This window comes from Solanum verrucosum, unplaced genomic scaffold (genome assembly GCF_900185275.1).
Source record: "Solanum verrucosum unplaced genomic scaffold, falcon-dt-bn FXZP01000614.1, whole genome shotgun sequence".
In the NCBI taxonomy this organism is placed as follows: domain Eukaryota; kingdom Viridiplantae; phylum Streptophyta; class Magnoliopsida; order Solanales; family Solanaceae; genus Solanum; species Solanum verrucosum.
In genome coordinates this window covers 57,810-81,448 of record NW_026019864.1, presented here as the reverse complement: position 1 = coordinate 81,448, position 23,639 = coordinate 57,810, and the positions used below count along the sequence as shown (strand labels likewise).

Genomic DNA, 23,639 nt, shown 5'->3' with positions numbered 1-23,639 from the left:
TTCTCCATTTTCCTAACCTTGAAATTTTAACATGCTTCAATAATCAAGAGGATCAAATTTATTTGATTGACACGTGTTATGTTTTAAGTGGTCACTTAATTTTTTTTAAAAAAGATTTGTCTCACCTTCGATACCCATGATTTGTAGGTATGAAAACATATATTTTCTTAGAAATTGTTTTTGTTTTGGAAAATAAATAATTTTTTTACTTATTTTTTTTATATTCTGTATATACGTAAAAAAATATTATTCTTCAAGTATATATATATATAACCTAGACAAATAATATGAGAGATGGGAATGGAGGCTACGAGTGGTGGGGGTGAAGATGAGCGTGTTAGAGGGTAAAGAAGATACAATCAATATGAAATGTCACTTGTTAAACGTAGATAAGTCAAAATGTCCTTAAACTATGTTAAATTGAACAAAAATGTCTTCTGTTAATACCAATTCAAGGAGAGGTTTTGAGGTGTCTTCTACTTTCTTTTCGTGCTCAATCATATTTTAGGCATATTATAAAAATAATTAATTAATTTGAGGAATATTAAATGACATTTTCATTTACTGCAGAAGTCTTTTAATGAAGGGTTAAAAAATTCAATCTAACATTTTCTAAAAACCTACATGTTTTTAATATAATATAGACTAGTTTAGTAAACGTGTTTTACACACATTCATTATATTGGAAAATATTGAGTCATTATCATTAAATTAGAAGATATTGGGTCTTTACATGTATAAATTAAATGCACAAGTGAAAAGATATTAATCAAATTGAACTTTAAAGTAAATTATATAAGAAGATTATGTATCCACCAAAAGAAATCTTAATAATAACAGAGAAAATATATATGATAACTTATGGCTTCTTACTAAAGATGCTGAAATATTTTGGGATTTATTACTTAAGATGTTGGATCTAATTTAGTTTCAATTGGATTAACATAATAAAATATGAAAGTGAAGACTTTGTATATTAGTAGTTACTTGTTGGCTTGTAGGTGTTTCCATATATAATTCCAACTTCCAAGGCCAAGAAAAGAGAATAATAGTTTGTTATTTTTAGACTTATTGTAAATGACATATTTTTAAATAGAAATAATTCGATACGGTTTCATATTTTCTGATTTATTTTTGTAAAATTATGAATCGACCCTAATTATTTTAATATACTCCATCCGTCCCTATTTATATGTCATCATTTTAATTTTCATGTGCATAAAATTAAGTAAGTTTACTATTCTACCCTTATTAATTTTATTTTTTTTAAATCAAGTTTTCAACCAATGAATATGAATTAGTTTATTTTGATTAATGGACATGAGTTATTTTCTTAGTTTTTCAATGTTGGTCAAATGTATATTTTCAAGGCTAATAACTCACAAGGATAAAATAGGAAGAAAATTATAATTTATGCATTGATTTTTTGAAATGACAAGTAATATGGATCAACTATTTATAGTAAGGATGACATATAAAAAAAACCCGGAGGAAGTAACTAAATTTGTATAAAAACCTAATAATAGGTTTGACTTAGTCTGTTTTTAAAGATTCATTGACATCCCTACTTGCCAACATACTGATTTATTCTCACAAAGCAAATCTTCGACAATGTAATAAATAATCAATTACTTGCCATGCTAAGAAATCTCAAATGGTATTGTTGACTAATACAAGTTCTCAAAACATAATTTGAAGCTTTAAAAATAAAAGAGAGCTTGAATTATTTTAACTAAGTACGTAATATCTTACACATACATATATCCATAGATATGGATTAACATATAAAATATGTTATTCAAACACATACAATAATATTTATTTTACACGAATGGCTAAAACTTGCCAATTATTCATCATACAAACACAAACACACATAGATTACGTATGTGTAAAGACACACACACAACAAACTTTATATATATCCCTAATTTTTGAAAAGGTGACTCTCTATATCCTTAATCATGTCAATAGAAATACCCAATTCAGTCAGGGGCTCGGAGGTGTCTTATGTTTTTTTTTCGTACTCAATTGTCAACATTGACCACTGGGGTTCAAAAGATATTAAATACGTAAAAGAACTATACATCTCCAACACGTCTCCTTCAATAACTTTCCAACAACTTGATTTCTTATGTGGATCGATGGCTTCAATAATTTGCTTCATAATCTTTTTCTGTCCAGCTGTAATCATTAAAATAATATAAGAGAAGTTACTCTTAGTTCAACGCCTTAATTCCTCAGGATAGACTTAAAGAATTACAAAATAATATCTTTATATTATTTGATTTTTTCCCTAGTTTTCCACTTCTATTTTCTCCAAAAATTCTTTAATGCTCATGAATATTGGATGGTCTATTTTTTGGGAATAAAGCTATATTTCAAAATCTCAAAAGAAGAGTTGACATTATGGAGAATATGAAAATTAGAAAGAAAATTATAATTTTGATTTAATTATTTATGTTTGGTATAACAAAAGTAATATTTTCGCGAAAAAAAAGAGATTTTTGTACAAAAACAATTTTAGTATTTGATTGGTGAAATCATATATTACCTAAAACTTACACACTTTTAACTACTACTACTACTACTAATAATAATAACTTAATTTGACAAATCTTTAAAGTAACTAAATATTAGTAAATAATGTCTAAGTGTTAGTTGGAGCAAATAATTAATTTTAAAGTTAAGGTAATTTAAATTTTAAAAAAATTCTATCCCCAACAAGTGAAAGAAATTATTTTCTTTGGTTGAAGCAAAAGGCATTCTGTGGAATATATGTGGTAATCAAACATCATTAAATAATTTTTTTATGAATATCATTTTCATGAAAAATAACTTTTATACTACCAAATACACGTAAATATAGAAAATTGATGCCAGTAAATCATATTTGATTGATTGTGTGTGAGAGAACATAGAAAAATATATGTTACCATCATTATAATGCCAGCTTACAACCGAACCAATCTTTATGGTTTCACCTTCATGGATCTCAAATTGGTTGATAAGAGGACTAATAGTTGATACATGATGTGTATTAGTGTGAATTATATCATGAATTGAGTGTCCTCCACACTTTGCCTCCATTGCAGCAGTTAACTTTCCTTTCAAACCCATATTTTCTTCTTCTCAAAATAGCAATTATAAGTTGTGAATATAAAGTGGTGAAAAAATGTTTGAGAATTTGTAGTATTTATATAGATTTCAATTAGATGTGAGAAGCTAGCTAGTATAAAACATTACCACTATTTGTACAACATATTTACCAACAGTGTTAATTTATTTGTGTTTAATTAGATTTTATTTTAGTTATAAATTTCAAAATTTATCTTTTACAATGAAATTTTGCATACTCATGCAAATTAAAAAACGATGAAGATAGGGAAAATGTATATGTGGACACTCAATTTATTACACTTTTAGAATTTGGCTCACCTAAAATACCAAAAATTCTCCATTTTCCTAGCCTTGAAATTTTAACATGTGTCTATTCAATAATCAAGAGGATCATATTTATTTGATTGACACGTGTTTTACACATGAGTCATTATATTAGAAAATATTGGGTCATTATCATTAAATTAGAAGATATTGGGTCATTACATGTATAAATGCACAAGTAAAAAGATATTAATCAAATTGAGATTTAAGAATAGATTATATTAGAAGATTATATAAGTATTCATATAACAAAAGAAATCTAAAATATAAGAGAGGGAATGTATATGATATAACTTATGATTTCTTACTCTAACTCGTTGGATTATCTTGGGATTTATTACTTAAGATATTGGAATTAATGTTTCAATAGAAATATCATAATAGGTATGGAAGTAATTTTATTTTTTTTAAAAAAGGTATGGAAGTGGAGACTCTAGATATTAATTACTCCTTCTGTCCAACAATAGTTATCCACTATTAACTTGACACACCTCTTAAAAAACTATAAATAGAAGGATAAATTTACTATATCACCCTTAGCATTACTATGTGCCAAGTAATTGATTATTCAAAGGGTATGCATTTTTATATTACTCTGTACTGCAATTGTGATGAATACCTGAATTTAGTGAGTTAAAATATGCATTTTTATATAGTTTCAAAATGATGTACTAGAAGATATTCGAGACTTTGGATTCTCAATTCAAACCATGCTAAGAAATCTCAACTGGTATTATTGATTTTAAGACAATCTCATGTTAATATATACAGTAATAACTCAATTCATATTCAAATATTATAAATATTATTTAAATTTCTTATTCTTTATAACTTTTGAGTAAATATTACTAAACTCACGTGAACTCATATAACAGTGTACGTGCTAAATTAAATCTTCATCGGTTGAACGTGAACTCATATGTTATGTGTGCTAAATTAAATCCGCATCGATTGGGCAATATAATAACTTGGGTACCTAAATGCTAGTAAATATTTATGCAACAAAAAAACATATCCACATAATCAAACAATATAAATAAACATAACAACATGAAGTGCATTAACTATATACCAAAAAAGAAATAAAGTTTATTTCATAGAAAAAAACTTATAGAAATATTCCAACAATAATACTAGGTATAGTCTGCATGCATGCAGATAATTAATTAACTAAACAATTCTTTTTGTAAAAAAAAAAAAAAACCTAACTTCTTCTATAACATCTCAAAAACAATCTGATTATTACCAAAGAAGTTATAATTAACATAATTATCATTAATTTTAGCACCAAAAAGTCACAAGAACAATAATAATTACACCTAAAAAAATTATTGGCATTGAACTTGTAGTTGAACCTATTGCTGCAGCTGCTGGTGATGGTGCAAAAATCCATTTCACAATAATAAAAAATAAAATAAACAAACAGAACCCGCGACTTAATAAAAGCAAAACTAGGTCGATCATAGCTGGAGAACGATCAGGGTTCAGGATTTAAGACTCGAGACGGTAACAAAGAAGACTATTGAATTGTGTATGTTGGAGGAGTTGTGCATGTAAGTATTTTTTTAAAATTATATATAGGAGGAATATGGGATATTTTATATTTGTACAGAGAGTGTAAAAAATATTTATAGAATTAGATTAGTTATAAGGTAATTTTAATTTTATTTATTTTTGGTAGTGTTGAATAAATGGTATATTGAGAGTGAATTTTTTATTTGCTAAAATATATATAGATGGATCATGGAAGTATTATTGAGGAATTACCAAAAAAAGAAGAAGAAAAATAGGTGTAATTTTTATTGTGTTTCGAAGTTATTTATGAGTTGTTATAAAATATATTATTCAAACACAATATTATTTATTTTACACGACGGCTAAAACCTGCCAATATTGTCAATTATTCATCATATAAACACACATAGATATGTATGTGTGTAAACACACACACAAAAGATAGATAGAGCTTTTAATTCTTGACAAGGTGACCCTCTATATCCTTGTTTAAGTCGAGGATAATACCCAATTCAATGAGGGGTTCTGAAGTGTCTTCGGTTTTCTTTTCATACTCAATTGTCCATGTTACCCATTGAGGTTCACAAGCTACTGCAATAGTAAAAGAATTATACATCTCCAACACATCTCCTCCAATGATTTTCCAACGGATTGATTTCTTATGAGGATCGATGTCTTCAATAATTTGCTTTGTAAACTTGTTTTGTCCACCTATAATCATTATATAATAAAAATATACGAGAGATGTGTTACTCTTGGTTCAATTGCTCTAATCCTCATGAAAGACTTAAACATTTACAAAATAACATTTTTATCTTATTTAAATTTTTTCCTCCTTTTTCATTCTCATTTTCTTCAAAAATTATTTAATGCTCATGAATATTTGAATTTTCTACTTTTCATGAATGGAGTTATCTTTAAAAATCTCGAAAAAGAAGTGCTAACATTGTTGAGGATATGAGAATTATTAGGGAAAATTATAATTTTGATTTTATTATTTATGTTTGGTATAACAAAAGTAATATTCCACGGAAAAAGTCTTTTTCTGTAAAATATATCTTTTAGTATTTGATTGGTGGAATGATATTACCTAAAACATACAGTATTAAAGACTAATAATAATATTAAGAAATCATAGAATATTTTAACTTGAAGAACCTTTTAAATAACTAAATATTAATATATAATGTCTCAGTGTTAGTTGGAGCAGAATAAAATAAAATTTTAAAACGAAGATATTACTTCCCACACAAGTGAAAGAAGTTCTTTTCCTTTCTTAAAGCAAAAGACATTCCTTTGAATATAAATTGTAGTTGAACATCATTAAATAACTTTTTCATCAAAATCATTTTCGTGAAAAATAAGTTTTATATTACCAAATTCATCTAAATATAGAAAATTGATGCAAGTAAATCATATTGTGTGACTGATAGAGATCGGGAGAGAAAGAGTTGAAAAATGTGTGTTACCGTCATTATAATTCCAGCTAATAATTGAACCAATTTTTATGATTTCACCTTCATGAATCTCAAATCGATTGAAAGCACGACTTATAGTGGGTACATGATGCGCATTGGTGTGAAAAATATCATGAATCAAGTGTCCTCCACACTTTACTTCTATTGAAGCAATTAACTTACCTTTTAGGCCCATATTTCTTTTTTATCAGAATGACAGTTATAAGTGGTGAAAAGAAAATGGTGAAAAAATATTGAGAACTAATACTTTATAAGTGAACACTTAATATATTAAACTTTTAGGATTTGGCTGATCACCTCAAGTACCTAATTTCTCCATTTTCCCAAATTTGAAATTTTAACATGTGCCTATTCAATAATCAAGAGGATCAGATTTATTAGATTGACATGTGCTATAATTAGTGGACACTCAATTAATTATTTTTCTTAGGATTTGGTTCACCTTCAGTACCTAAGTTGTGTTAGGTAAGATGAAAAATATTTTCATACAAGTTTTTTTTAGGAAATAAGTGGATCTCTTACTTATTTGTGTTTGGTAATAAACAAAAAATATTATCATAAAATGTCTGTATATAATCTAGACAAATAACGTGGTGGAGATGAGGACTACAAGTGGTGGGATAAAGATGAGGTGTTGTTGTATTTAAGATGTTTTGATGATCTTCATAAATGTCGGGAGCAGGTCCCTGACAGAGTTAGTATCGTCCAGATTAAGAAAGGGGCACAATTGTAAAGCTGTCAGGTCAGGCGGTTGGTGAAGCAAGTCAATGTACTTCACCAATAGGAGCGGACGAGATTGTTTGTTCATTGATCAACAATTCTTCTTAATTGATATATTCAAAGAAACAAACAATTTTATGATTCATTCATTCAAAGTGAGCGAGTGAGTCTTTCCAAGAAACCAAGCTTCAAAATACAGATACAACAAGGGATCACCTGATCAACTGAAGAAGTGTAATCTGAGCGTGTTGTTGTTTTGAATGCTTGTACTGTGCTAAACTTGTAGGATTCGTTTCACTCTTATAAGAACCGTTTCAAACTCTTATGTGTAGTGAGTGTAAGAACATTGTTAGAGTTAACTTTGTGTCTTACGGTTTGAAGTCTATATTAATTAATGTTAGTTAATATAGTGGGCAATGAATGCATTGCTTTGGCTCAATAAGTAATAGGAGTATTACTTAGTGTGAGATTATGAGTTTAGTCTCATTGTTGTAAGTTGAAATTTGTATTCACTTTTGCTTGTGATTAGTGAAAGCAGTTGAAAACCCTGTGTGACAGGTCGTGGTTTTACTCCCTTGAGCAATGAGGTTTCCACGTAAAAACACTTGTGCCTGTTTTACTTTGAGTTATTTATTTTTGGCACTTTTATTCTGTCTGGGGACCTGATCCTGTGATCACTGGTGGACGCATACCTTCCAACAGATGTGTTAGAGGGTGGAGAAGAAACAATCAATGTGAAATGTCACTTGCAGACTTTAATTTATTTTCTATACTTTCATTAAAAAAGCCATTTTATTTATTTTTAACGAACTTACTTTCTTAGTGATAATATTTTTCAATTTTTTCCCTCCATATCAAACACACCAGTATCTCAATTGTTGCAGACTTTATTTTCTCTAAGAAATTCCAAATGGTGCATTGTTGACTAATACAAGGTATCAAACATAAATTGAAGCTTTTAAAAATAATAAAAGTGGGCTTTGATTATTATAACAAAGTGCAATATCTTACATATACTACTGACCATTGAAAATATATCCATAGAAAGAGATTGACATATACAGTATATTTCAAACACAATATTATTTATTTCACACGATAGCTAAAACTTATTAATATTGCCAGTTATTCATCATACAAACACACACACACACACACATATATATATATATATATATATATATATAAATTCTTGAGAAGTGACCCTCTATATCCTTGTTCAAGTTAAGTATAAGACCCAATTCATTGAGGGGTTCTGGGGTGTCTTCAGTTTTCTTTTTGTACTCAATTGTCCATGTAATCCACTGAGGTTCACAAGATGTTATAATAGTAAAAGAACTATACATCTCCAACACATCTCCTTCAATGAATTTCCAACGGATTAATTTCTTGTGAGGATCGATGGCTTCAATAATTTGTTTGGAATTTTTTTTTGTCCGCCTATAATCATTATATAATAAAAAATACAAGAGATGTTACTCTTAGGTCAACAACTCAATTCCTCTTGAAAGACTTAAATATTTACAAAATAATATTTTATCTTATTTAAAATTTTTCCTCGTTTTTCATTCTCATTTGCTTCAAAAATTATTTAAAGCTCATTAATATTTGAATTTTCTATCTTTTTATGAATTAAATTAGGGAACATGCATAAGTATCCCTAACCTATGCCCGAAATCCTAGAGACATACTTATACTATACTAAGGTCCTATTATCCTCCGAACTTATTTTATAAATAATTTTCTACTCCTTTTCGGCCTACGTGGCACTATCCTTGAAAAAATTTTCAACATGCGCTGGGCCCACAAGATAGTGTCACGTAGGCCGAAAAGGGATAAACAATTATTTATAAAATAAGTTCGGAGAGTAATAGAACCTTATTATAGTATAAGTGTGTCTCTGAGATTTCGGGCATAGGTTGGGGTACTTATGCATTTATCTTAAAAAATCTCGAAAAAGAAGAGCTGACATTGTGGAGGTCTGGAGAATATAAGAATTATTAAGAAAAAATATAGTTTTGATTTAATTATTTATGTTTGGTAAAAAAAAGTAATATTCTACGGAAAAAAGTCTTTTTCTGTAATTTTTTTTTTATAGTATTTAATTGGTGGTATATCTTCTAAAGCATACACTATTAAAGACTAATAATAATATTAAGAAATCATAGAATATTTTAATTTGACGAATATTGAGTAACTAAATATTATGAGTAATAAATATTGTCTTAGTGTTAGTTGGAGCAGATGAAATAAATTTTAAAATAAAGATAATTTAAATTAAGATTTCTTGAAGCAAAAGGCTTCCCTTGGAATATATATGCATGGTAATCAAACATCATATTGTGAGTGTGAGAGAGAAGGATTTGAAAAATGTGCATTACCGTCCGTCGTCATAATTTCAGCTAATAATCGAACCAATTTTTACGATATCATCTTCATGAATCTCAAATTGGTTGATAGAACGACTTATAGTGGTACATGATGCATAATGGTATGAAGAATATCATGAATCGAGTGTCCTTCACATTTCACTTCTATTGAAGTAATTAACTTACCTTTTAGACCCATATTTCTTTCTTCTCATAATGACAATTATAAGTTGTGAAAAGAAAATGGTGAAAAAATATTGAGAACTTGTAGTCTTTTATAAGTGAACACTCAATTTATTAAACTTAAAGCCGTTTAGTTTGAATTCAAGTTATGATGAAATAAGTTATGATGGGATAAGTTATGATAAGATTATTTTTTATTGAGTGTTTGGTTTGTTGTATTTAAAATAATAAATTTTAAGAATAATTTATTTATTTACAAAAATGCCCTTCATGAATGTAAAAAGTGATGTATAAAAAGGGTTTAAAGAGACATTTTTGTCATTTATTTATTTTATCCCGAGATTATTATACCACCCAAGGGGAGAAATAACTTATCCCGATACTAATTTTTAATCCCGAAATACTTTATTCCGAACTTACCACCCAAACAACAAATTAAGTGATACTATAATTTAATCCCACTACTAATTGATATTATCCTTCCCACCAACGATTGTGATTTGGCTGACAACCTCAACTCCTCAAGTACCTAATTTCTCTATTCACGAAATTTGAAATTTTAACATGTGCCTATTCAATATCAAGAGGATCAAATTTATTAGATTGACATGTGCTATAATTTAAGTGGGACATCAATTAATTAGAGTAATTTTTTTTAGGATTTGGCTCACCTATGGTACGTAGGATGGGTTAGATATGAAAGAAAATATTTTCATAATTATATTTTTTTAAGAAAATATGTGGGTCTTTTATTTTTGTGTTCGATATATAAGAAAAAAAATATTATTATAAAAATATTTTTATATAATCTAAATAAAAAATATTTTTTCCGTCTCAATTTATGTGATACTTTTCGAATTTCGAGGTTCAAATAAGTCTATTTTTAATCGTAAATTTATCATATGTTTTTTAATTATTTTGAATAGTTAATTATTGTAACTTATATTACTTTTTACATAATTTACAAATATATAAATTTATTTCAAAAAATTTAAAGATTTCATATGCAAATTTCTAATCAAACATAAACTGTTTGACTCTCATAAGATGGATGGGTGGAATGGAGAAGACACAATTAATATGAAATACCACTAATTTACGGAAATACATATTAAATATAAAGGTATCTACGTGTGCAGTTATGTACCACGTGTCCTACGGGCCCACCTCTGCATCCTCTAGAACGGAAAGTTTTATCTCACTTCACTTAGCAAATCCGGTCCAGAACATTTTACAGAAGCCATTTTCCGGCGAACTTCGGAAATGCCGGCGGCAACTCTACTATGCACTAAGACTTTCATATACGGAAATCAATCTGTTATCCATGGCAGACAGGAGTATAATTCGGCATTTGGACGAAATGTGAAATTGTCCGAGACAAGTGCACTGTTAGGGTTAAAGCTTAAAGTGAAGAAAAGTATACAATTAGGTCGCCGTAGACCGGTGTTTACCACTAGAGCTGGCGGCGGCGGTGGCGGTGGCGGAGGAGTGGATTCAATTATTGAAAGAGATGATAAATTGAGGAAATTAACACAGGCTATACTGTGGACCGCAGAAGGCGTTTATGTATTGTGGCTCTTTTTACTTCCTTATGCACCTGTATGTAATTCATCTCTCCCATTTCATATTACAGTATTTCTTCCGTTTCGAAATAATTGTCATATTTAGCTTGTTTTCGAGAGTCAAATCGACTAATTTTCGAAGTTAAGTGTGACATCAATATGTGTGGTTTATAATGAAAAAAATGAATAAAAGGTATTTAGGCTGACACGCGGATATCTAACCATTGAAAATATTTTGATATATAATGCAGGGAGATCCTGTGTGGGCAATTAGTTCAGAAACAGTAAATGATTTGGTTGGTCTCTCCCTCAATTTCTTCTTCATCCTGCCTCTCTTGAATGCTGGTATGTTGAAATCTCTTTAGTTATACCAGATTAGTCTTACACAAAAATTTTACTAATTAGCCTGCACTCCTTTCTGCTCAATGTATGATAATTTTGTTGCTTCCTTTTTAGCAATGGGCGGCATAATTTGGCACTCATAGCAGTGTTGTCAAAGGTGCGCTTAATCCCTGAAGCGAGACTCAAAACGTGTTGAGCGCTTCACCTCGCTTAATGTGTGGCTCAGTGTCGTCATCAAGGTTCTAAGACATATTGTTCCTTGTCAATGAGCCTCTTGCTTCGTCAGAAGAGGCGACACTAAACCATTGATATTTCACTTTATCATTAAAAAAATCAATTTTTTGTTCATATATTTGTCATTCATGCGCGCTTTTAATTATTAGTCTTGGGCTAATATATATTTTTGTATTTCTTTTTGCCTAGTGCTTTTTTTCATTAAAGCCCATACTTTGTTTGTGCTTTGTGCTTACCCCAACAGTATTTAGAGCTTTTTTGGGCTTTTTGCTTTTGATATTAATGACTTATAGTCAATTAGCTTCATTCTTGAACATATACTCCATCCATTTCAATTTGTTTGTCCTACTTTTCTTTTTAGTGCGTTTCAAAAAGAATATCTCTTTCCTTTTTAAACACTCTTTAGTTCCAACTTTCCACATGATATGTTTTAAACCACGAGATTAAATTTTTTTTTGGTACATTTGATGTATCTTTAATTTTAGACCACAAGATTCAAAATTCTTCTTAACTTTCTTAAAGTCCGTGCCAAGTTAAAATAGTACAAGCAAACTGAAATGGAGGGAGGATAATTTTCTTTATATTTGCTGGTGTAATTTCTAACTCTGATTAACTGCTCAACTTCCTCTGGTTTAGTCAATAATAAACCTATTTTATCATCCACATTTCTCAATATTGAAACATATCCTAACCAGAAATGTTTGATTGTTAAACAATGACTGTGTCTTGGCCCTCCACCATAATTGTTTGTTCTTTCAAAGGTCGATTTAATCGGGTGTTCTATTTCAACTTTCACATCTTTTTAATTTGTTTGCTTGTGCCAGTCAAAATTTAATATGCATACCATTCTTCTTCTAGTATAGAGACATGACTTCAAGCTCAAGGACCCTTTCTCCATACATTGGCAATGTTGAATTTATGATTTTCCACCGTGTGTCAACTTGACACTTGCTTTAGATGCATAAAATTTTGCTGATTAAGCAGTTACTTACTTATATACGTTCAGTTCAGAGGTTTCATTTCAATTTTCCATCTGTCTCTTACCATAAATTTGATATTGAACTTTAAACAACGAATCATTTGGCTGAGTAGGGGGCATCCACTTGATAGAGGCACCAGTGCTTCATCCAGTAAGTACTTTGTAAAATACAAATTTATTCGTTGCGTGGATCTCATTTTTGACATTCGGCTCTGATTTTTATTCCAGATGTCTGAAGGACTGTTTAATTTTGTAATTGGCTGGACGTTCATGTTTGCTCCTTTACTGTTCAGTGATCATAAGAGAGACAGATTCAAGGGATCACTAGATCTTCTATGGGGATTTCAAATGTTCCTCACAAACAGTATGCACTTTTCTCAAATACTTACTTTTGATTGTGCAACGTTATGGATGCTAGTGTCCCCCATCCCGATGGAACTCTCAGTGAGTGTCCTGTCAAAAAATAGGATGGCAAACGGTATCCGTATATTAATGATTTCCTGATTATACTGGAGTTGCTTCGATTAGAATTGCTTGGTAGCTGACATGAACACTCTATTAGTGACTAGGAGCTAGCACTGAATGAGAAAGAATCAGGTGGTTAAGATGGCACAACTTTTAACTATTTGCATTTACTTTTTCTAAAGCTTCTCTTATTCGAGTTATTCTGCCACTTATTTTTTTGTCCATTGTTATTGGATCTTCTTTTTTCTTTTGCTGGTTTCGATTTCTGGCTCTCTCAAGCATAACTCCATCCTTTACTGTAAATAGTTTTTGGTTTGACAAGAGACTTATTAATGAGCTTTTTGGAATTCGATGCAGCATTTTTAATTCCATACATGGCTTTTCGACTAAATAAGAGTGACTCAGAGTACCCTCCAAGAGCAACCTCTCAACTTGGTTCGATCATGACTCGTGGTGCATCTGTTGTTGGACTAGTCGGTGGAGCTGCCTGTTTGCTTTCGACATTTTGGGCCTTTTATGGGAGAGGAGATGGTGATTTTGGGAGTATATCTGATAGATGGGAGTTCTTGCTCAGCTATCTATCCTCTGAAAGACTTGCTTATGCCTTCATCTGGGATATTTGTCTCTACATTATTTTCCAACCTTGGTTGATAGGAGATAACTTGCAAAACATCCAGGAAGATAAGGTTGGAATGGTGAGATATCTCAGATATGTTCCAGTTGTTGGCTTAGTTGCTTACTGCCTTTGCTTGGATGTTGAAGATGAAAACTAGCTAATTTTGCTTCCAGCGGAGACAAAAAACACTAGGTAGTTCTTTCCATCTATCCTAGCCTTGGTGGACGGTACCTATTGCCGGTGGGAGGTGATAGGTATACTGTGGAATTAGTTGAGGTGCATGAAAGTTGGCTCGGATATACAACCATAATGTTTTTTTGTTTTGATGACTCAATTCATGTAATTAATACCTATAATTTTCATGTTGAGATGAAACCCATCCTTGTTTACTCACCATCAAATTCTCTTTTCCCTCATCTCTTTTGCTTGTCTTTTTTAATATTGAGAATCTATTATACATAAATAGACACTTTAACTTGAACGTATCTCCTTGAATTCAGACACTTAAGGACCGGAGGCCTCCTGAACATTTGTTAAGTTTAACCAGCAACTCACATGCTTCATGAACGGTATAGGAACATAAATTTTATATTACGATTAGAAAGATTAACTTTTATACTATCTTCAATGAAAAATTCAACCAATAATCAATATATTTTTTGTCTTTTGAATCAAAATTATATTATTTATATATTTATTATTATTATTATATATATATAGATAGAAGTCAAATATGACAATTTGATTTTTAAAATATTAAACTCTATCTACAATTAAGTCATGATATACAAGTGTTAAGTGTAGTTAACCCATATTAAATAAAGATTATTTGAATTAAGAGACTATTTAGATCAACTTATTTAAAATATTTTTATAATTTTAAGATTAAATACGAAAATGCTTTTAAACATTTTAAAATATTAAACTCTATCTACAATTAAGTCATGATATACAAGTGTTAAGTGTAGTTAACCCATATTAAATAAGGATTATTTGAATTAAGAGACTATTTAGATCAACTTATTTAAAATATTTTTATCATTTTAAGATTAAATACGAAAATGCTTTTAAACATTTTAAAATATTAAACTCTATCTACAATTAAGTCATGATATACAAGTGTTAAGTGTAGTTAACCCATATTAAATAAGGATTATTTGAATTAAGAGACTATTTAGATCAACTTATTTAAAATATTTTTATCATTTTAAGATTAAATACGAAAATGCTTTTAAACATTTTAAGCTCGAAATATATATATATATATATATATATATATATATATACATGTTCTAGATTGTTGTACATGAGAAGGAACAAAATCCAACTCTTGTACATTAAGCACCATTTGATCGTTTTTGTCTGCTCAGTCCAAACACTTTTCATTTCATTGAAATCAACGAAGGCAACAAAACCCCTCTCTTGAATTCGCCGGAGATCAAAGGCTCTAAGTCTCCGGCAGCCGGCGAGACTCATTTCCGGTAATCCTCTCTTCTGCCTCTTGTCCACAAGTTAATCAAAATCATTTTTTGCTGGCTAGAACTGAAACAATGTGATCGAACTTGTTAATTTTCTTGCAATAAAATGATAACGTAGTTGATTTGTTTAGTTTTGGAAAACGAAATTGAGCTCATTCTAGTATTTAGGGACTTTTTCCTTTAACAATTTGAACTCCAGGGTGTTTGTTTTACTTCCTTTATATCTTCTTTGATTAAATGCTAGCGTTTAGGTCAGATCATCATATTTAGATTCAATCATGAATATCTCATTTTTCAGAGAACTTGCAGAATGGACTTTGATGTTTCTTAAGTGAGATGTTAAAATTTTGATTTGTTACTTTTTTTTTTTAGCAGGAAAAAGGTTTAAGTTTACCAAATGTACTATTCCAAAATTGCTCAATTTAACCTCTGTTATGGTTTGGGTCCTCTCATACCTTAGCCCTGAGTAAATGTATCATGTTTGCCTGGCTAATTGTGGAGCCCCAGCTTACAATGGGTGAACTCCATGTGTCAAAATAACTTGAGGGAGAAGGTCTAAATATACCCCTTAACAATAAAAAGAAAGGTCTAAAGTTACCCCATTGTTCTTTAGGTTGAAGCTGCATTAGGGGTCGAGGGCAAAAACTGAGACTTTTCCGAACGTCAGGGGTAAGATTAGACTCTAAGTGTGACCAAGGGAAAAGTTGCTTGATTTCGGATAGTACCGGGTCAAATCTGACCCTTTTCCCTTTTAGTAATGATGGTGGTGTGTGGAACAACTTGTTTGTTGCCTATCTTATTATTGATTAATCCAGTGGGCTACCTGCCACAGCCCACATGCACAGTTGCCAGGCAAACCTTCCATGAAAGCTGAACTTACACTGAAGATTGTAGCAGGGATCGGAATCTGGGATATTAAAACTCTTCTTTTACACCTGTATAGCTTTGACTTTCCCTTATGAACTAAAATTTTGAGTTTATAAATATGGACAAGCTCCTTTTTGGCCACAAAACCAAAGCTTTTATATCATTCTCTCGTTCAGATTCAAACTCCATACGAACCACTCTCTTGAAATGTATTCCTCTCTTGTGCAATTACTCTCTGTTTGTTACTCTTCATTCCTCTTTCTTTCCTTTTTGCATTGTGTTTATCTTTTCATTCCATCTGCGGGGTGGAGAAGGATTCTTGGTCAGATGGATTTGTGATTTCTCAGTAGTCAAGACAGCGTATGACAGTTATGAAAAATCTGGTCAAATTTCTTTCTTTCACCATTGATTCATTTTTCTTTTAGTAGTTCTCAATCATATATCTTTCCAATTGCAGCTGTAAGGGAAACACAATATACATGTCAATGGCGCATCTACTGTTGTACCCAATGGTATTAGATGAGCTGAAGAATGACGACATTCAATTGAGGTTGAATTCTATTAGGAGGTTATCTTCTATTGCATGTCAACTTGGTGAAGACAGAACCAGGAGGGAGTTGATCCCATTTTTGTGCAGAAACACTGACGACGAAGATGAGGTGCTACTTGCCATGTCAGAAGAGTTAGGCGGTTTTATTCCTTATGTTGGAGGAGTGGAGCATGCTCATGTGTTACTCCCTCTTCTGGGAACCCTTTGCACTGTGGAGGAGATCTGTGTGAGGGACAAAGCTGTGGAGTCATTGTGTAGAATTGGATCCCAGATGAGGGAGAGTGATTTGATTGATAGGTTTGTCTCTCTTGTGAAGGTTTGCCCCACACTTTTACTGTTTATTTTAACTCTCATCACTTGTTCTAAGGAATGCTATTATTAATGACTTTAGAGATCATAGTCAGAAAAACTTACAAAGACCATTTAGTTGCAAGTATTTAGTGCCTTGCAATCTGGAAATTCATAGTAACATTTAAACTCAAAGAGTATTGTGCGCCAAAACTTCATCTGTATCCTGTCATATTTTGTCATAGCCAATCACAAAATACGGTATTTAAATCAACCTTTTACATTTTGTTCCTATGTCTTCCTTTTTCACAATCACTAGAGGCTGGCAGCTGGTGAGTGGTTCACGGCTAGAGTTTCTGCTTGTGGACTATTTCACATTGCTTACCCAAGTTCCCCTGAGATGTTAAAGGCAGAGCTCCGGTCCATATATAGCCAGTTGTCTCAAGATGACATGCCTATGGTGAGAAGGTCAGCTGCAGCAAACTTGGGGAAGTTTGCTGCTACCATTGAACCAGCTTACCTCAAGACTGACATCATGACAATGTTTGAAGATCTTACACAGGATGGTAATATTTTAACTCATAAGTTGCCCCGTATGATTATAACTATTCAGTCTAGTCATTCACAGTTTAAGACATGTATGGTTCAACTTGTCTGGTACCCACTACTTGTAGCAGTAAATAGCCCTACAGCTCTTCTAATTAATATCTATACGATAGTTATATCAACTTGAGTGTTTGTGGTGACTCTATTGTGTCTTGATTTCAGATCAAGATTCTGTACGCTTACTAGCAGTTGAGGGCTGTGCTGCACTAGGCAAGTTGCAGGACCCCCAGGATTGTGTTGCACATATTCTTCCTGTCATTGTCAACTTCTCTCAGGTTAGATTGTGTTTGAAATCATGCTACTTGGGCACTCGCAGATTCTTTAAATCTTTCATGCCTGTTCAGATTCGTGCATTTGTTTTTAGTCTTAGGATCAAATCCTGCATATAATCGGTTACTTTTTCAGTTGTTTAGTGAGCTGTTGGAGTGATTTTAGCAACTTAATTTATTGCAATATCTGTATCATCATATTTTAAGTCTATATATTGGTTTACTGCCTATTAGTATGGTTCTGACTTCAGATGTATTTGGGATCTTGTAAATTAAGATATCACACTTTAAAATCAAATCATAACCACTTCGCCAGAGAAGCTTTGTCATAGCAGGAAATAGTGAGTTTTTAGGCTCGATTGTCTAGGTTATGATAATGGTTATTACTTGCTGTTTGAGAAATCTCTACTATAGTTTATACAAAGCTAGCAAGGTAGTGGAATGTAAAAGGAACACGAATTAGTGGCTTGAAGACTCCTAATTAAATGTGGTCCTTACTGCATGATCGTGGTGGTTTGAATGACTCTTCGGAAGTTCTCTGGATCTAATTCTGATCATGTACCAAAACTAGCGCGAAGTTACTTCAGAATTAGCTTCATAGACTGATATGATCGATTGTTGGTGTATTCATATACTTGTTAAATGCTTTTGCTAGTGCTTTTTACAAGTCCAAATGCTTTTACTAGTCTTATACAATACAAAAATCATGACATGGTAGTGCCTGTTTGGCCAAGCTTCTGGAAAGTTAAAAGTGTTTTTTGTTTGTTTTAAAAGGTGTTTGACATCTTTTAGGAAAAAATAAGTGCTTTTGAGTTGTAGCAGAAGTTGAAAAAAAGTAGTTATTTCCCTAGAGCACTTTTGGAACCTTGGCGAAGCAGAAACTTCTGCTCTAGTATTGGCGAAAGTGCTTTTCAAATTGATCATCTGAACACAAACTACTACTCTCCGGGCAAACCTTTTTTCGAACCAAAAGTATTTTTTTAGAAAAACACTTCTGACAAAAGCACTTCTCTAAATTAGCAGATTTTAAAAGCTTAGTCAAACTTGCTATAGAACTTGTAAAAACATGATGTTGGAAAGCTGAGATTCTCTTGCCAATAGTTGATACTTGATAGTGAAAATAGGATCAGTCTTTAGCTTATGTAGTGGATGAATTAGTTGGGGAATTGATGGGACTTAGTTCTGGATTCTTATGGCAGGTAGGCCAGACTGAAATTGAGGAAGACCAGGACAGATTAAACAGTATTTTGGGACTATAATATGTGGATGAACAATAACAACAGGAGAACAAGAAAGGTGGAAAATAGTATGGAAGTCGGAAGGTGCTCTAAAGGTGTCGCTAGTAGATATAATTTCTAAGTAGAATCGACAATGGGTACATCCGAAAGCATCAATGGAAGCTTTTTCTATCTCCTGATTATGGATAGCTAGATGTAAGCATCTCATCCTTGGCTGGAAAAGGTTGTTCAAATGATCTATTCCAGAAACTAATACTGTTCGGTTGCACAAAATTTTAGGTTCACCACAATGAAAATCTGATCAGTGATCTCCAGCAATAACTATGCTCAGTTAGTACAGGTTTTGATTTAAGTTTGTTACTTCTTTATTATTGATCAGGAAACCTGGTTTACCCTTGTACTTTATCCTGATTTATATCGAATCACAACTTGTTTACACAAAACTACTTATTTGTTGGAATTCCATTTGATTGCTTTTAGCAGCTTAATATATATGTTTGTTTTCATATGCATATATATATATCTATATACACACACACACTAGTTTCTTTTACATATGTTTCTTTCTCAAAGTCACTACGAGTTTATTTCTCAAAATGACCAGGATAAGTCTTGGCGTGTACGGTACATGGTTGCAAACCAGTTGTATGAGCTGTGTGAAGCTGTGGGACCTGAGACGATCAGGTACTAAACTCATACATTTTACTTTGTGAAATCTACTCTTATGACATTTGTCTAATTTTTTTGTGCTGTTTTTCTTTCATTTATAATAATATTATCAGCATATCTTGATGTCTTCAATTTTTTGCTTTATGTGATTCTTGGTGTCTTTTGTAAGCAAAATCATAATATATCAACATGCACCAAGATCACTCTTAAATGTAGTGTTATGTGGTTGGGTTTACCAAATACTTGTTTACTCTCACATGTCTGTTATACGTGTAAAATTAGTTCATTGAAATAATTTCCATCTCATAAGTGTGTTTTGTGTTACTAAGTCATATTCTAGAGAAGATTGCACTGAACGCTATTACTAGTTCCTGATTTACATTCAGTGTCTCTATTATCATAAGAAATTCAGGATCTGACTTGGTTTTGAATGTCAAATTTTCTATTTGGAGACTACGTAACCAACTCTCCCTCCCCCTTATCCAAAAAAAAAAACCCGTGTCATTCAATCGATTTGAATCCTTTACATATTATACGTGTAGATTGTGCCTGCGGTTGAGTGGGCCTAAGTGCCTACCTATCATATTCAGTATTTATCTGAAGGCTCCTTTCATGGGTTTGAAAAACGGGGGGTGGGGTGGGTTGGGGTGTGTGTATGTGATAAATCAAGTGGTAGTTGTTGGAATGCATACTGGGAGAAATATTGAAAAAGAATATTATTGAATGTTGTTGTTTACATTATTGCAGAGAGCCTATATTTATAGACACTACAATAGACGCCTTTTCCAATTAGGACACTGCAATACAATCCTTTTCTAAGTAGGACCCTATATATTATTCCTATTACTATTACTATTCCTATTTCTATTCTTAGTAGGATTGTATATACCTATTACTATTCTAATACTCCCCCTCATGCTAGTGCATACAAATCATATGTATCTAGCTTGTTATAAATATAATTAATACGAGGACTGATGAGGAGCTTGGTGAGAGATCTGCAAGTTGATCACTCGACTTCACAAAATTGACATTTAATCTCAATGTGCTTAGTCTTCTCATGAAATACCGGATTTGATGCATAATGCCGATAAATCACAGAGTGATAAATTACAGTGTTGAACTTCCCAAACCAAGCTTGCACAGGCTATTTCAGACCATAGAGTGACTAACACAATCGACATACAAGGCTACTAAACTCCCCCTGAGCAACAAAGTGCTCAAAATCTAGTATAAAGTATATGGATCATGTTGGAATCAATAGATGAGTCGGTATTAAACAAGTCACCGAAAAACTGGCCACAACATGCTCATATGTTGGAGTGTTAGATTTGATGGCTAAAAGTGGTCACAATCTAAGAAATAAAATTATATGGGTAGGGTCGGAATGATGACACGACCCTACTGAAAAAGAAAAATTATGCGGGTAGGGTTGGAATGATGGCACAACCCTACGCAAATAAGATTTGAGGAGTCATCGGAAAGACGAATGGAACTATGCAAATCAAATCTGAGGAGTCACTGAAAAGACACATGATGCTATGCAACTCAGATATGAGAAAGTAGTTCGGAAAAATCACGGTACTACACAAATTAGATATGAAAAGTAGTCCGGAGAGATGCACGGTGCTACACAAATCAGATATGCAAAAAAAGGTAGTCACCGGAAGGATGGCACGGTGCTACACAAATTATATGTGAAAAAGTAGTCACTGGAATGATGGCACAGTGCTACACAAATTAAATATGAAAAAAATACTCACCGGAAATATGGCACGGTGCTACACAAATACTGATGGATATCGGGTTGACACAAAACAACCCTAGAAAGTCATCGAAAATTGACGCACGATGATTTGTCTGACTGAGTTTTCTTCCCCTGAATATGGGGTTCATGCATAAATCATTGATCCCACTTTTATTAACATAATCATTGGCCAGACGGGCAGCATATATGGGTGCCACCCGCCGGCAGCGGAAGCTCTCTGATTTTCTACCAAGATCGTAGATGCTCTGATACCATGTGAGAAATATTGAAAAAGAATATTATTGAATTGTTGTTGTTTACATTATTACAGAGAGCCTATATTTATAGACACTACAATAGACACCTTTTCCAACTAGGACACTGCAATACAATCATTTTTTAAGTAGGACACTATATATTATTCCTATTCCTATTACTATTACTATTCCTATTTCTATTCTAAGTAGGGTTGTATATACCTATTACTATTCTAACACATACATTCAATGTCGACAGAAATGTCATTCTTCTTTAGATGGGATCAACCAAGGATTACTTTTCAGAAAATGATGCAGTATTTATATCAGAAACAAAGAATTAACGTCAAGTCACTGGAATATACTAACAGACTTGAAAGTACTGTTAATCTAAGTTGCTTGGACTCAGGTGTGGGTGTCCGATACGGATGCGGATCTAGAGGTTGGATCGTCAATGATCTAAATTTTAAGATTTGTGGATACGGATCCAAATATGGATACTGTGTGGGGATTTGGCTAAAAATATTCAAATATCTAAAAATAGAGTTATAAAACCTAAATTATGAGATATTATGTGGAAAACTTGAGAAAAAGGAGAATCCTGGAAGGAGATAAAAGAAAAGGGAGTGACAACATAAATTTGTATATACAAGGTATTCCATTTTCTGCAATTTCACCTTAGTTTTTGTCTTGATTTCAGAAATAATTGGATCTGTCCAGAATTCTCCCTCGAATTTGGTCAAATAATCCAAAACTGGTTGACCAGATTGGGTGTGGATCCCACACCCACACCCACGTCGTGTTGACACTTTGCGGCACCAAAAGTGAAGAGTTCGAGCAACTTAACTGCTCATCATTGTTCGGTGTCCCGCATTGGTTGAATTGAGGGTTTAAGAGTCCTTTTTTTGCTGTACGTATTTACAACATCTTGGTGCATAGTAATGAAATCTCTACCTTCCTATTAAAAATTGTCGCACGTTGGTTGAGGGTATGGGTTATTGCATTCTTACCCTCACTCACCTCATTAGCTAGCTTTTGTGGTTGAATTAGATTCAATATCAATGTTTTTAACATGGTACCAGTATTAGACTTAGACTTAGACGTATCACAATTCTTCTTTTACCCAATGTTGGGCCCCCATTTATATTGTCTAAAGTCCAGAAATCCAGCCCCAGGCGTATGACAGGAGTTAAGGGTACCACATTGATTGAGGCGAGGTTGATTAGACGCATTACCATTTTCTCAACAATCATGATAGGTGACATGGTCAATGTTAACTTAGTAGAGGATACTGTGTTACTAGGAGTCTATGCATTTGTTTCTCTACCGATGAGACTGTCAGCTTGCTTACCATACGGAGAAATAGCAATTTTTGCTCTGTGATATCTGATTGTTGGTGATCATGACTTAAGGATGGACTTGGTTCCTGCTTATGTGCGTTTGCTGCGGGATAATGAAGCGGAAGTGCGTATAGCTGCTGCAGGGAAAGCCACCATATTCAGTCAGATTCTTAGTCCTGAGTTTTCTCTACAGCATATTCTTCCGTGTGTGAAGGTAATTTCATCTTCGTTTACCTGTTAAGGAACTTCTAATTACAGCTTTTATTCCAACTGTTCCTAATATGTAATTGAGTTTGTAAATGTTATAGGAATTGTCATCCGACTCATCGCAGCATGTTAGATCTGCTTTGGCTTCTGTTATAATGGGGATGGCTCCTGTCCTGGGAAAGGTGATTGAACATTTTTTTGATTTTTATTGTAGAA

General features: G+C 32.2%; 4 protein-coding genes across 5 annotated transcripts in view; 2 read left to right on the top strand and 2 right to left on the bottom strand.

The window, feature by feature from the left end:
- Positions 1-2,008: 2,008 nt before the first annotated feature.
- LOC125818716 (MLP-like protein 31) lies at positions 2,009-3,120 on the bottom strand. The gene is made up of 2 exons (XM_049498233.1): positions 2,937-3,120; positions 2,009-2,184 (listed from the first exon to the last, which is right to left on the bottom strand). Exons 1-2 carry the CDS (start codon positions 3,118-3,120, stop codon positions 2,009-2,011), a joined length of 360 nt encoding a protein of 119 aa, XP_049354190.1.
- A 2,223-nt stretch (positions 3,121-5,343) lies between these two features.
- Positions 5,344-6,612, bottom strand: LOC125818697 (MLP-like protein 28). The gene is made up of 2 exons (XM_049498211.1): positions 6,429-6,612; positions 5,344-5,670 (listed from the first exon to the last, which is right to left on the bottom strand). The coding sequence occupies exons 1-2, from the start codon at positions 6,610-6,612 to the stop codon at positions 5,414-5,416; spliced, it is 441 nt and encodes a 146-aa protein (XP_049354168.1). The 3' UTR covers positions 5,344-5,413.
- A 4,293-nt stretch (positions 6,613-10,905) lies between these two features.
- On the top strand, positions 10,906-14,169 carry LOC125818626 (uncharacterized). Its single transcript, XM_049498134.1, has 5 exons — positions 10,906-11,308; positions 11,523-11,616; positions 12,940-12,977; positions 13,055-13,190; positions 13,649-14,169. The coding sequence occupies exons 1-5, from the start codon at positions 10,973-10,975 to the stop codon at positions 14,062-14,064; spliced, it is 1,020 nt and encodes a 339-aa protein (XP_049354091.1). The 5' UTR covers positions 10,906-10,972; the 3' UTR covers positions 14,065-14,169.
- A 1,062-nt stretch (positions 14,170-15,231) lies between these two features.
- The window catches only part of LOC125818660 (serine/threonine-protein phosphatase 2A 65 kDa regulatory subunit A beta isoform-like), a 32,379-nt gene continuing 23,971 nt past the window's right edge, over positions 15,232-23,639 (top strand). For both annotated transcript variants that reach the window (XM_049498176.1, XM_049498181.1), the window contains exons 1-7: positions 15,232-15,388; positions 16,710-17,118; positions 17,410-17,656; positions 17,859-17,971; positions 19,808-19,887; positions 23,289-23,430; positions 23,525-23,605. In XM_049498176.1, coding sequence (XP_049354133.1) covers positions 16,732-17,118; positions 17,410-17,656; positions 17,859-17,971; positions 19,808-19,887; positions 23,289-23,430; positions 23,525-23,605 — 1,050 coding nt within the window. In that variant the 5' untranslated portion in view covers positions 15,232-15,388; positions 16,710-16,731. The remainder of the gene's footprint in view (positions 15,389-16,709; positions 17,119-17,409; positions 17,657-17,858; positions 17,972-19,807; positions 19,888-23,288; positions 23,431-23,524; positions 23,606-23,639) is intronic.